General features: G+C 46.7%; 1 protein-coding gene across 1 annotated transcript in view; it reads right to left on the reverse strand.

Moving 5' to 3' along the window:
* The window catches only part of LOC307256624 (ubiquitin-associated protein 1-like), a gene marked incomplete at both ends in the record, with an annotated part of 33,524 nt that extends 19,737 nt beyond the window's left edge, over positions 1-13,787 (reverse strand). Inside the window, 3 exons of the mRNA XM_080035658.1 lie at positions 11,904-12,113; positions 13,215-13,344; positions 13,672-13,787. Of these exons, the coding sequence (XP_079891784.1) occupies positions 11,904-12,113; positions 13,215-13,344; positions 13,672-13,787 (456 nt within the window). The remainder of the gene's footprint in view (positions 1-11,903; positions 12,114-13,214; positions 13,345-13,671) is intronic.
* Positions 13,788-15,358: the final 1,571 nt, after the last annotated feature.

The following is a 15,358-nucleotide window of genomic DNA, read 5'->3' on the forward strand; positions in this document are numbered from 1 at the left end:
TGCATAACGTACGTAAGTGTTAATATTTAGAGCAATAGTAGCTACTAGGGATGGGCACGAGTTTTTTCGCTACTCGTGTGATCGCTTGCATTCCTCGAGGATCAATCGATTCCTTGTTAAACTTTTTTCTATTTTTAGAACGCAACGCATCTGTCTACAGAACAACGGTTGACCGCAGTAAAGTGCTCTTATGTCAAACAGTCACAGTTGCCATATGATATAAAGGATTGTTTTCCACAAGTTTAAAACGCCTTTTCCTCACTGAAAGTAATTAAAGCTCCCATATTATACACTTTTCGGTACTATTATACAACACTTTCAGATAATTTATTGTACTATGCTGATGTTCAGCTAATCTCACAATGGCCTATTTTTTAAAAAGAGCTGCAGCTCCCCTCGTAAATATACAATCTTTGAGCTCCCCCCGCCCCCTGTCCGGAAGCGAAGCCAGATACGCCTCGCCCTCTGTCTGTCAGGGCCGTGGACCATTAAGAAATAGGGGTGTGGGCTGCACAGTGGAAGCTTCTGGCTTTCCAGTTTGTGAGGTCAGAAACGAGGAGAATTCTGACTGGAGTATATTGGGGGGGAGGGGTGGGGGTTTCAGAAAGGGGGAGAGTGAGAAAAGGAGAGATTGTTATTTTTTTTTATATTTTGGCAGTCTCTAGGCACACCGTGGACCCATGGATATGTTAGAACACATTTAAAAAGTGCATTTAGCATAATATGTGACCTTTAAATAGACGGGCCACAATTTAAACCGATCGAGTAGGTCTGCGATGGGGAGAAAAAAAGAGAAAAAAAGCATGGGCTGTAGTTGTAACAAAAAAAAAATTGTCTATGTCACCATTTAAAATAAGAAGGGCAGCAGATAATATAAAATGATTGTCCTACAATTTAAATACATATAAATAACTCACCAAAGCAGATAGTTGTAGGCCTATATCCAACCGCGTAATGCTCACTCCGTGTCCGTGAATAATTACCACTAATTCCTCATTAACGGAACGTTACACCGGTCGGTTTTTGAATCTTATCCCCATATTCCCTATTGAAGGCTTCTTAACTGTTGTTGGCTCGGAGCCAATGTCCCTGAAGTAAGCCTTGCTTCTTCTTTTCTTTCCAAGCGGAGAGCACCTTGCATGCTCACCTGGAGTCTACTCATTACTAACTGAGAGTAACAGGTGTCATCTCCCCTTTTTATAAATGTAACTTTATCATCTGCTTTGAAATAATTGGACAGTTATATTCCTGAAAATCTTCTGGAGAGAAAGGAGAGACCGTGTTCAGCTCCGCGTTGCACTTGCATCAAAATATTTAATTTAGTTAAACTTTATTTTATCCGTTTTTTACACGTATATAACATTTTAAAATAGGGGCGGCCGCGGCCCGCCGGCCTAAAGGCTACAGACACGAAAAAAGAAAAAAAAAAGATTTTCCTCATCCACCAATCGAGTTCATTTGAAACGAGGAGTACTCGAGTAGGCCTACTCGATTACTAACGCCCATCCCTAGTAGCTACAGAACATATACTGTGCTGTGTAATAACAGGGTCGAAAAATGGGGAAAAAGTTGCGGCTTATAGTCCGAAAATTACGGTAAAGTGAATAAAACTTGATATTTTGTTGCAAATTCTTCTCTTGCATCAAGCCTGTAACCCATTGACATCAAAGAACTTTTGCATTCTTCTTTTGTGATGCTTTTCCAGGCTTTCACCGCAGCCTTTTTCAGTTGCTGTTTGTTTTGGGGGGTTACTCCTCTTTAGCAGGTAACATGCATGCTAAATAGGGTTTAACTCTGGAGATAGACTTGGCCAGTCTAAAACCTTCCATTTCTTGACCCTGATTAACTCCTTTGTTGTTTTTGCAGTGTGTCCTCCTGGGTCATTATCTTGCTGCATCATGAAGGATCTTCCAAACAGTTTGGTTGCATATTTCTTTAAATCGGCAGACAAAATGTTTGTGTAAACCTCTGAGTTCATTTTGCTGTTGCCATCATGTGTTACATCATCAATGAAGAATAATGAGCCCATCCGAGAAGAAGCCATGCAAGCCCAAGCCATGACATTGCCTCCACCGTGTTTCACAGATGAGCTTGTATGTTTGGGATCATGAGCAGATCCTTTCTTTCGCCAAACTTAAGCCTTTCCATCACATCAAAGGTTCATTTTGACAACAACACAGTAACACATGATAGCAGCAGCAAAATGAACTTAAAAGTCTACAGAAACATTCGGTCTGCCAATTTAAAGAAAGATGCAACCAAACTGATTGGAAGGTCCCCCATCATGCAGCAAGATAATGATCCAAAAAACAACAAAGGAGTTAATCAGGGGCAAGAAATGGAAGGTTTTGGACTGGCCAAGTCAATCTCCAGACTTAAACGCTATAGAGCATGTATTTTACCTGCTAAAGAGGAGACCGAAGGGAGTAACCCCACAAAACAAACAGCAACTGAATGAGGCTGCGGTGAAAGCCTGGAAAAGCATCACAAAAGAAGAATGCAAAAGTTTTGTGATGTCAATGGGTCACAGGCTTGATGCAGTTATTGCAAGCGACTTATTAATTTTAATTTATTTTAGGTCTATCTGTTCCAATACTTTTGCTCACCTAAAAATGTGGTGTTCCTTTACAAATAATGCTATTTTATGTGTTGTGTATCAGATCCAGATGTGAATACCTGGAAATGAAAGCTGAAATGTTTATCTATTGTCTCATATTCATATTTTGGTGTCAAACACAAATGTTTCCAGTCTACAGCAAAAATAAAGGAATTGGCCTCACCGTTCCAATACTTTTGTAGGGGACTGTATAGGAGCTAGCTTTTTACACAACGGCACCGACAAAATAGGCACGCGAGCCGCACACACATACACATACGCACAATCATCACCAGCAGCGCATTGCCTCAAACAACTAAAATAAAATAAAAATCATTGGATATCACAGCATAAATGAACTTTCCTATAAGATACTCTGCCAACCCCAAAAGTTTTTAAACTCACCGTAGCTTGCAGGTGTGCAGCAGAATTCTCATACGATAGGCGGACATGTAGGCCTACCTATAAATCCCATGGTAAATCCGATAATATTGTAGCGTCACAGGGTTGGGAGATAGGGGCGGGTCATCTCAGAGGGGGTTCTTAGTGGGACTTCTTCTTCGCGGGGTTGTTGTTGTGTTTCCGGTCAAGCTGTGACCTACATGTTCAAGTAAAGGATGACATTAAAACCCGCTGTTAAGCAAGACTTCATTCACTGCCTCGCCTGTAGTCATTACATTGGTGTCAGAAGTGAACAAACGACGAGAGTGAGTAAAAAGTTTTTGCATCCAAGCGGAGGACTGCCGTGGAATTACGTCGCGGTCAGGCTACAGCGTTAGTTTCACTGTGTCAACAAGCTAGCGTCGGTCATGTCTTACTCGAAAGTGAAGGAGGAGAAGGTGGAGCGGGAGAGTGGTGCGTTCGGATGGACAGACGAGGCGTACGAGGAGTTTCAAAGAGTTTCCCGAGAGACCAAAGATGGGTTGAGAGGAGCTGCAAGGAAGCTAGCGGCCGACGCAGGGTTGTCTTCGCTTCCCGCTCGCCCGGAGCAGAATCCCGCGGCACGGGATGTAAACAAACATGGCGGCGCCCATGTTCCAGTTGCCGCCGCAGCAGTAAAGACGCCAAAGTACTCCGGTAGGTCTGACTGGGAGGCATTTTATGCTCAATTTGAATTGCTGGCTGATGCTGGGGGATGGACAGTAGAGACTAAATCACTGCAGCTGGCTTTGTGCCTCACAGACGATGCCTTGTCATGCCTACTGCTGCTTACCCCAGGTGAAAGACATGATTACAGTGCTTTAGTGGGGGCCCTGCAGAGGCGTTTTGGACAATGTGTAAAGCCAGAGCTCCTGCGTAATGAACTCAGTAACCGCGGCAGGAAGCCGTGGGAGCCGCTGAGGGTGTTGGCTAACGACATTGAGAGCCTGACACGTAGGGCATATGCACACATGCCCCCCAGTGTACAGAGCGAGTTGGCCCGGGACCAGTTCATCAGAGCCCTTCTTCCTTCGAAGCTGCGTGTCCAGGTGCAGTTACAGCATCCAAGTACTCTACAGACGGCTTTGGAGATGGCCGTGGAGAGGGAAATGGTGTGGGGCGTGGTCGCTGAGGTGGGCCAAAGAGGGAATTATCCAGCAAGGAGAGCAGCCGTCGCAGCCCAGGGCCCAGCAGAGGAGGAAAAGCCGGCATGGGTGACAGAAATGACTGAACTAATAAGGGCCGTATCACTGCAGCCGTCACGCATACGACAGCGCCCTGACCAAAGAGTCTGTTGGAGGTGTGACCAACCTGGGCATTTGGTCAGAGACTGCCCCACTCCACGTGCGGGTCCGGGAAACGCCACAGGGCCCGCACAGGGGGGGATGTGCGGACCCTGAACAGTTCTCCCCCCACTCCTCCCGCACCAGCTGTACCAGATATGGAGGGGCCAAGTCATCACAGCCGGGGGAGCCAAGCCCCACTCCCCTCAGAAGCAGACGACATCAAAGCTTCAAGGACGGCGGTGGTGGTGGGTCGACTCGGTGGCGGGGATTCGTGCTATGTCCCCGTAGCCGTCGAGGGGGTGCCGTGTTCAGCCCTGGTGGATACAGGGTCATCAGTGACTGTGCTCAGACCAGACGTGTGCCCGGAGTGGATTCAGTTGGAGCCCACTGACGTGCAGCTGCGCACAGCCACAGGGGGACTGGCTCCGATGAAAGGTAGAGGGCTGCTTACAGTGACTCTGGGGGGAAAGGACGTACGTCACCCAGTGTGGGTAGCAGCGGTGCAGGACGCATGTATTCTGGGCTTTGACTTTTTGAAGGCCACAGGCTGTCGACTCCAGCAGCCCCGGCCCAGTCACGACAGCTAGAGGGAGAGGGGTCCCCGTCGACCGTGAGAGAGATATGGATAAAGAACCGGGAGGGGCTGGACGGAACAGTTGTGGCAGTTGCTGCTTGAGTTCCAGGACAGTTTTGCTATGAAAGAGGATGAGGTGGACCAGACTCACTTGGTGCTGCACGAGATCGACACCGGAGATGTTGCCCGCGGCGTCTCCCTTTGGCACATCAGGAGGCGTGTGACCAAGCGGTGGAGGACATGCTGCAGTCAGGCGTAATTGAGCCTTGTGACAGCTCCTTTGACAGCTCCTTTGACTCCGCCCTCGAGTCCCTGCGCCAGGTGCTGGAACGAATCCGTGCAGCAGGCCTGAAGCTACACCCAGAGAAGTGTCACTTTATGCGCAAAGAGGTACAGTTCTTGGGACACACGGTGGGGGGGGAGGGCATCAGCACAATGGAGGCGAAAGTGCAGGCGGTGGCAGACTGGCCCACCCCTGCTAATCAGAGGCAGCTAAAGAGCTTCCTGGGCCTGGCTTCCTATTACAGGAAGTTTGTACGGGGTTTTTCATGCTTGGCTGCTCCTCTTTATGGGCTGCTGCAAAAGGACAGTGACTTTGTGTGGACCGAGCAGTGCCAGGGGGCGTTCACCAGCCTTCAGCGTGCCCTGAGCGAGTCCCCCGTGCTGGCCCCAGCCGACCCCTCACTGCCCTTCATGCTGGACACCGATGCTAGCGGCGTCGGGGTGCTCTCCCAAGTGGGGCCTGATGGGGAGAGAGTGGTGGCGTACTTTAGCCGGGCCTTTAACAAGGCGGAGCGGCGCTACTGCGTTACCCACAGAGAGCTCTTGGCCGTAGTGCTCTCCATCCGTCACTTCAAGTACTACCTCTGCGGCCTGCCTTTTACAGTGAGGACAGACCACGCTGCTCTCCAGTGGCTCATGACCTTCAAAGAGCCAGAAGGGCAGATGGCCAGGTGGTTGGAGGAACTCCAGGCCTACGTCTTCAGAGTGGAACACCGGGCTGGAGCCCGACACACCAACGCCGACGCGCTCTCTCGGCGACCCTGCGCTGCAGAGGGGTGTCGCTGCTGCGAGAGGAAGGAGGCCCGCACGAGAGAACTGCGGGCAGAGGAGGAAGGCTGCGCCGCGGTGCAGCAGGTGGAGGTCGTCTGCCGAGAGCTGGAGACCATAGAGGGAGGTGATTGGAGAAAGCATCAGGAACAAGATACCGACCTTCGGCAGGTATTGCAGTGGGTGGAGGCTCAGCGAAAACCACCGTGGGAAGAGGTGGCCGCCCTCTCCAGAGTTGTCAAGGGACTGTGGGCCAAGTTTGAGGTCCTGCGTCTCTGCCAGGGCGTGCTGCAGCAGGCCTGGAAGGAGCCGGCCACAGGCGAGGAGAGGTGGCAGGTTGTGGTCCCCAAAGGCCTACAGGGGGCAGTGCTCGAGGCCATGCATGGAGCCGCAGGGTCGGGGCACTTTGGGGTTGCTAAGACACTCCGACGCCTACGCCAGGGTTTTCACTGGGGCCGGTCCCGGAGGGACGTTGAGGACTTTTGCCGGCGGTGTGACCCCTGCACCGCACGAAAAGGTCCCACCGGGCGCTCACATGCTCCCCTTCAGCAGTTTCTGGTGGGCGCACCTATGGAGAGGGTGGCGGTAGATGTAGTGGAGCCGCTGCCCCGCTCGGACAGAGGCAACCACTATGTTCTCACGGCCATTGACTACTTCACCAAGTGGCCGGAAGCCTATGCCATCCCCGATCAGGAAGCGGAGACCGTGGCAGATGCCCTGTTGGAAGGCATGTTCAGCCGTTTCGGGGTGCCTGAGACTTTGCATAGCGACCAGGGGAGAAACTTTGAGTCTCGGGTGTTTGCCGCTATGTGTGAGCGCCTGGGCATTCACAAGACCACTCCCCAGAGGCCGCAGAGTGATGGACTGGTGGAGCGATTTCACCGCACTATGGGCCAACAGCTGGCCATCCTCACCTCCCAGCACCAGAGAGACTGGGATAACCACCTGCCCCTGGTTCTCATGTCTTGCCGCACCGCCGTGCAGGAGTCTACGGCATGCACGCCGTCCCTTCTCATGCTGGGAAGGGAGCTACATACCCCAGCAGAGCTAGCGTTTGGTCGACCACCTGATGCCCCAGACGGTTCCCTGGGCCCCGAGTATGCCAGGAGACTCCAAGATCGCCTGGAGTCGGCCCACCTATTTGCCCAGGAGCAGCAGCAGAGGGCAGGGGTGAGGCAGAAAAGGAACTATGATGTGAAAAGCAAAGGCAGGCATTTCCAGGCGGGAGAACTAGTTTGGGTGTTCAACCCTCAAAGGAAGAAGGGAAGATGCCCCAAATTGGACAGTCTTTGGGTGGGTCCCTGTCGAGTTCTGGAGAGGCTGGGTGAGGTGGTGTACCGGTTGCACTTACCACCTAAAGCAAGAAGGGTGGCACTTCACAGAGACAGACTGCCTCCATACAGAGGGGGTGCTGCCCCTCTGGCCCAGGGGGTCTAGCGTCTCCTCGCTGTCGGCCTGCCTCCCCACAGCCCACCCCCCCGGCCACACCGGCGGGGCCGCGGACTGGCTCCCTTCCCCCTTCCCCCAGCTACCGGGGGTTACCACCCCTCCCCTGTATCCGATACCCTTGGCCCCCAGTCCCCCCTTCCCCTCCCAGGGGCTGATAGCCCCATACCCTGTACACCGGAGTCCTGGAGCGGGGGTCCTCGACGGCCAAGGAGGCCACCAGGGCACTTAAAAGACTTTGTCTGCTATCTGTAGGAAAAGAAGAGTAATGTTTTACAGTGTTGTGCCTGTTGTTATATTGGGGGTTGAAGCTCATTATGTTAAAGGGCAGTTACGTTATTCTGAGTGCCGTTTTTCTGTGGATTCCTCGGGGCGAGGAACTTTGTGAAGGGGGGGGGGGGGTAATGTAGCGCCACAGGGTTGGGAGATAGGGGCGGGTCATCTCAGAGGGGGTTCTTAGTGTGACTTCTTCTTCGCGGGGTTGTTGTTGTGTTTCCGGTCAAGCTGTGACCTACATGTTCAAGTAAAGGGTGACATTAAAACCCGCTGTTAAGCAAGACTTCATTCACTGCCTCGCCTGTAGTCATTACAATATTCCACTTTTACCACGATTTGTCCGACGAAAGCAGCCTGCAGTCATTATTCCACGGGTAGCGTTGCATTTTTAAAGCGTGAGGACAACTTGATAGGGACTTCAGAAAAAGCCTGACAACAGCAATTAAATGTCTTATTCATTATTCAATTACAAATCTATTTTAATTCTCATTTTATCCTGATTTCCTTTGAAGTTTGCTTTAGAAATGACAGTGTTGGTGTCCGAAATGCTTGAAAATAAAGTTATCCAATAAAATGTAGAATATTGTTGTCTCTAGGCAAAACAAAGAATAAAAGGTTACAGCTCGCTCACTCATTGGTTAGGACTTATGATAATTTAGTAAGTGACGGGTGAATCAGCCAACCACAAGTTGCTATTCACGATTACAGTGGACAGAGGGCCACTGACAGGTCTGAAGGGTCAGTGAGCGCAAAGTGTGAAATGACTGTGATTCACGGCTGCAGAATAATAAACTATATTGCTGCAAGCTTGATAGCATTGCCATTTCCAAGACACGATTTCGAAGATGAGGATCAATAAGAATGGACAATTAACGCCAGCTTTAGGATTAACGCAAAAGAGGAACAAGTAGAAACGACATGGGATAGACTGACTGCAGGAAAACTAACTGGTTGCAGGCTGCTTTTTTTCATCGGACAAATCGTGGAATATTATAGTGGAATATTTGTGGATTCACCATGGGATTTTTAAGCCCAGTTCAGACCAAAGATTCTAGCCTACCACCATCGTGTTTGAGGATGCTGCTGCACACCTGCAAACTACGGTGAGTTTAAAATATTTTGAGGGTGGCAGAGTAGCTAAATAGGAAAGTTCATTCATGCTGTGATATCCAATGACTTTTATTCTATTTTAGTCGTTTGAGGCAATGCGCTGCTGGTGATGATGGTGTGTGTCTGTGTGTGCGGCTCGCGTGCCTTCACTGTGTCGGTGCCCTTGTGTGCGCTGTAGGTTGGAGCTTTTGCCTGCTGCTGGCGATGAAAGTGTGCTTGTGTGTACATAGCAGCTGTTTGTCGGTGTTTTTGAACTATTCAAGTATTTAAACAATGTCGTGCTCAAGATCCTCTTAGGCCGGGGTCCGAGCCAGGTTATGGGCTTGATGCTCGTGTTCTGCGCTCCCAAACACAGGCCCGTATCTTTGATAACAACATAGTTGTTCCACTCAAACAACGATAGGACTTAGCTTGTAACTAGTACCCGTCTACTCTTATCAGTACTGATGATTAGATGGTCCTCAACATGTCGGCTGCATACCTGTACTTTGTATGTGTTGTCCGAAACCTCTATCCTTTTAATCCAATGGATCCACTGCAGTGGAGGCTCAAACCGCTATTATATCTACTCTAAACTAAGCAAAGTGTTTCACAAAAGTGTTAATTCAACCCACCGGCACTTCATTGTTGTTTAAACAATCTCATAGGCTACATTTAATCCCCTTTTTCCAATGAAATACTCACATATTAGTTTATGGTTACCGTGGTAACTGAGACACCGGAAACTAGTATGCCAACACCAGGCGAAACCGGAAGTTCGCTACTAGACTTGTGCACAGAGCCTATTTATAAAATCTGCTCGATCGGCCACTTGAAAGTCCAAGATGAGGGCCATTTTTCAAGACGGCCATCAAATTGGCCTCCGTAATTTGATTTTTGTTTGTAGAAATTGGTGTTGGTCGATTTGAATGTGTCAGTGTGTGTCAATTTGCATGTTCTAAGAGGTTGTTTTCCATTACAACAGAGTATCCATGATAGTACTGCCTATGTGTAGCTGGTCGTCATAGTGATGTTAGCGGCTAATATTTGCACCTATGCGTTTCTAGTCTTCATCAGGCCCATTTCTGTCACATTTTGTTTTTGAAATAAGTAATCGAGCAGATTTGGGCCCTAGAGAACATATACACCAAATGTCCTGCTTGTATCATAATTTGCACAATTATTCTCTTTTTCCGCTCTAGTAAATAGAAGCCAGAGAGACTGTGTTGGTCTCTGTACTGTTTCATGGATGGCTGATGCTAGCAGACAGAAGAATGGATTAAGCAAGGAAGAAAAATAGAGAAAGTGACTGAGCAAGAAGCCGGACTAGTGTGAATATTAGACAGGATTTTACACATTGACACAACTTTGCCTAACAGTGGGCTGCAAGCCTGACGCCTTGCTGGTTTATCAGCTTTATTGGGTGCCGAAAGGCAACTTATCCAATTTATGTCACAGGTTTATAATGAATAAATAATAAACAAATCAATAAATCAAATAATCCATCCATTTTAGGCAAAAAACCTCTCTCAACAAACGTTAGCATGTAATAAATGACCCTCTCCAATGTACCGGTAGCCATTGAGCCACAGCCTATAGACATCATGGCTACAGCTGAATGATGTTACACAAAGCGCACCAATCCGAATGCTACTTATTGTTGCTTTAATAATTGGAACAATCCAACAAGCAGACATGTATAGTATATTGTCGTTCACTGTGTGTGAAGGAAACTTTTCTTTGGAACTCCTTCAGAGGAACTTCAGCAAGAGGTTAAAGGTGTCAAAATAATAAGTAAATATGAGTCCATCCATGTCTTCTGCAGTATGCGTACCCTGTCTCCTTTCTATATCATATTGAAAAAGTTACTTCCTCTACATGGCCTGAGTTTTGAGCAGACATGAGGCAGGCAGTGTAATAGGACACAGAACAGCATGTGGAAATGATGAGCTCTATTTTTACACAGGTTTAAAGTGGCTTAGTGTATTCTATTTTAGTTTCATTCCCACCTCTATAGTGGGGTTGTACAGCTTATCAGTTATTCAGAAAAAGCACACATTACACAAGTGCTCTTAATGACATATCAGAAACAAGTTCATATTTAAGTATAGCTTGACAAATCAGACAGGCAGATATAATCCAAGATTAGGGATGTATCTGTATCATTATACTTGATCAGGAACTACAAATGTCAGTACAGACACGTTTGAACTAGTTTGGTTTTGGTTTTACACTGTGAAATATTCTTATCACTGGATCTGGGTCACAATTATAAACAACAAAAACATTGTTGGCTTATGTGTGTTTGTGTTTAAAAAAAATGTTTGGCTAATATATTGATATTGGTTATTTAAACTGCCACACTGTTGTCACTATCATTCTTAAAGATTCAGTATTTATCATTTTAAAGAAGTGGTCAGCAGTGTGAACAACATACACAAACTATGTTTCCATGCACAGAATATTCTGATTAAGGTCCATATACCTATTAACACAATATTCCAAATAAGGTGTTTACATGCACAGCAGCTATGGGGATGTTCCTGTTTACACGTCAATTAGCATATTCTGAATAAGCCAGTGACCTGGTAGAAGCGTGGTAGAAGCGTCATGATGCCTGACGTCAGCGCGCATTTTTTCCGGTAACAATTCCTGTCCCATCCATGGAAAATGTCATTAGCGTTGTCTGGCATTGTTTCATACGCCAAAAATTACAACACTTTTTAGAGGAGCCTTGTTGCATGTGTACCAGGATGTGTACACACTCTAGATAACAGCCGTGAACCAGGGCATGCGTCACAAACTCTGGCAAATGCCGAAAAATTCAGCAAAAACACTGATCGAAAAATGTGTTTATGAATAAGGTGTATACATGCCACAATATTGTGATTAAGATCGGAATACTGCAGGTGTCTTAACCTAGTTATGGCTTATTCTTAATATAAGATTACTCTGATTAAGGTGAGCAAGAACTGCTGTTTACATGGCCATGTCTTACTCTAATTATGACCTTAACCAGGTAAATATCGGAGTATTGCTGTGCATGTAAACGTGGTCAATGTCAGCACTGTAATGGTCATGAGCTGATCCAGGGTTAGTGTGATGGGCACATGGTATAGAAAGGCCTAAGGTCTGACTGTATGTGTTGTAAGTCACACTGACTGACCTCGTCTGGGCTCTGCTTGCCCGTTTTCTGCAGGGCGATGATAGCAGTACGGAGGGGGTAACCATGGGCAGTGATGGCCCCCAGGAGCTCTCTTTCATCTGGGCTCAGAGCTGACAGGAGTTCTGCTGAGGAGTCCGGACCAGAAGAGGGCAGACCCAGTTGGGGGGAGCTCGAAGGGAGGTTCTTACTGGAGTCTGGGCTGAGAGACTTCTAGGAAATAACAGAATTTAGTTAGAGTGTGTGTGTGTGTGCGTGTGTGCGTGTGTGTGTGTGTGTGTGTGTGTGTACTATTTAGTCAGTAAGAAGTGAATCCTCTGCAACGCTGACAAAAGCTTTGAGCTCAGCTGCAGTTTTGGCTAGAAAGACATTTTCAAATAACTTCCTCTTGCTAATCCCGATGAACCTCTAACAACTTGGCTGGATTCAGGAAGCAGACTTAACACTGTTTATTTAAAAAATTATTACATTTTTTATGAGTACAGATCCCTTAAAACATTTTGGAAATGTGGACAGAAAAAACTTAGATGGCTATGATTAATTTCATGTTCCACTTAACACAGTGTTGAAATTCATAACCAGAATTGAATGAGATTTGAAGATTTACTTGAATATAATTACAGTCAAACTTATTCTGCTGTCTCGTGCATTGACGGTGTGTGATAAATCAGTGAGCTATGTAGGTTCCTGGCATATGAGTGGAGATTTATAGTCGGCTCTAGACAAGAGATCTGTAGACTGTATTCAGATCTCTGCAGACCAAAATGAGGGCCATTTCTACTCCAGGGGCCTCTTTTATAACGCTGCATATGTACGCCACTTTATAAACTTTGGTAATTATAAAAAACAAACATGACAAGTGATTGTGACACTGTATAAAAAATAGGGATGTTAAACGACTCATTATGTGCGTGTCGGAGGCATGAATCGACAAATCGATCGATTTACTGTGACAGCAGCACGCAGTTGTGGTGCTGATAAGAATGAGCAACTGCACTTTACTACCCTTAAACAGGCAACAGTGGAAAATGAGTTTCTAAAAATATTTTCATTTTATCACTTATCTCTTTAAGACCAAAGAAAAATATTTCCACATCAAATTTTTTAATACTTTGTATATTTTGGGTTTTACGAGTTGTATCTCCCAGGACACGTTGCCCTATTAGGGTGTAAAAAAATCCGAAATGCTAAAAATATTAATGTTTAATTTGATGAACAGAAATGATAAATTGTTGTTTTCCTTGTCCATTTAAATTACAAATACTACTTTTAAAGTACATTTTATTCAGTTTTACCAATCTAGTTTCATCAAACTGGATCAGCCACATCCAGATGGGCAGGCTTGAGACGGTCCAGAGTGACCCGCTCTAGCTTATCCCCCATGTCCACTACAAAGTTCTTGGGCCCCGCCTCCAGGACACAGAAGGGCCCATCGTAGGGGAGGCTTCATCTGAGTGAAGGGGCTAGAGTTGCCCAGAGCAAAAGTCCGATGTGACGCGCCCGTCCACAGAACCGCAGCGTCCTGAAGGAACTTTGCTGGGACCACCAGTGGCTGTCCGTAAACCAATTCAGTAGATGAAAACTGCAGGCCCTCCTTAGGGGCAGAGAGCAGGCCAAACATTAACCACTGGAGGCAGTCAACCCAGTTGCGACCCCTTAGCCATGCAGCTCGGATGTGAACTGTGGGCCCCTGTACAAGGTGAGGTCAGCCGGCATACCAAAACGGGCCACCCATAACTTCAACAAATACAGAGGAATGGCTTCCGGCTACCTGGTGGTGCTATCCACCAGGGTGGGGAGGTCAGTGAGCCTACGGGAGGAAGGCATTGGGCCCACCAGGTCCTTTTTGACCTGGTCGAAATGCCTCTCTGGGACCAGAATCGGCATGTTAAGACAAATGTCCTAATACAATCTATGAATTTAGATTTTTTATTTTTTTTTGTTTTTTTTAACCTTTATTTATACAGGTATATCCCATTGAGACTGAAGACTCTTTTGCAAGGGAGACCTGTTCCCATTCCCACGTTACCAATCTCACACACATTCAGGCAAGGTGGGTTAAGTGTCTTGCCCAAGGACACAACAACTATGACACAGGTGGCAGGGCGGGGATCGAACCTCCAACCCTTTAATCATCGGCCAACCCGCTCTACCAACTGAGCCACAGTCACCTTTGTTATTTTAATGAAAATAAGTATGACTAATATATGATTACTTACACCCTGGGAAGCTGGCGCTTCGCCACTGGCGGCCATGTTGATTTCTGATCAGGCTGACTAAACAATGACAGATAACTTGAACCAAATCATGTCACCTAGATGCTAATAACAGACAAGTCTTTTGATAAATGCTAACTAGATTAGTGAAAACCTTTGAGCAAGCCCCCTATAGTATGTATCTCCCAGTATTGGCTGTTTTAGGGTTAAAAAAACACTGCTGCCGCCCGCTGTGTGTGTTCAGACTTCATCTGCATCAAAGCCTTTTTGATAATAAAAATTAGAGGCTTTAATTAAACGCTGTCCATGCATAGGAGGTGATTGTAACTTACTCTGCTGAAAAGAGAAAGTAACGGAGGGAGGTGGCTTACTGTACAGTCCCAGTCGCGCTGTCAGCTTGCCGACATGGCTCTCTGTATTCGGGCTCGAGACATAGGCCTACAAACAGATTGTGAAAGCCGTTCCCATAGACAACGTAAACGGCAGGATATCCCCGGTTATCATTTTATCCATCAAACCAGAGTTTTTCTGCACGGCGGCTCACTCGCTGACACTAATGAGGTCTCCCGGTGATTTTCACCGTCACAGCAGTCCACTCGCTGCTTTGCCCGGGCGGAGGCTTTGTGTGAAGGTGATTTAACATCACGTTCGTAGACGAATATTATAACTTGCTGCATATTTTGCACTGCACTGTTGACCCACAGCGGACATTTAATGCGCGCACATTGCAGAATGAACTCGCATCACGGAGGTCTCCCATGTCCCCAAAAAATCTAATAAAGTAAAACCCTCCGATTTACCGATTTCTATTTTTAGAGTCGAGAATCGAGTCGAGAATCGACACATTGTTCACATCCTAATAAAAAACAGGGGTGGGAATGAAGTACTGTATAGCTAAGTGACAGAGTGGTGGTGTTACCCTGGTGGGGCCGTAATGCAGTTTATTACTTGACTCTTAAGCTTTAGGTAGCACACTCATGCACAGTGATTAAATGAAGCCATGTTCATGGAAACAGCAAAGGCAAACAATTGCCTACAAGAAAGGGAAAATAAATTATACATTGGTATGTTGAAATCAAAAGAATATCAAACAAGTACTCACATGATTGAAAATAACACTTCAAGGCAAGGCAAGGCAAGGCAAGTTTATTTATATAGCACAATTCAGACACAAGGCCACTCAAAGTGCTTTACAGGAGCAAGATTAGAATACATAAAACACATTATAAAACATTTAAAAGC

The sequence above is a fragment of the Ammodytes marinus genome, assembly GCF_949987685.1.
Source record: "Ammodytes marinus genome assembly, chromosome: 10".
Lineage (NCBI taxonomy): Eukaryota > Metazoa > Chordata > Actinopteri > Uranoscopiformes > Ammodytidae > Ammodytes > Ammodytes marinus.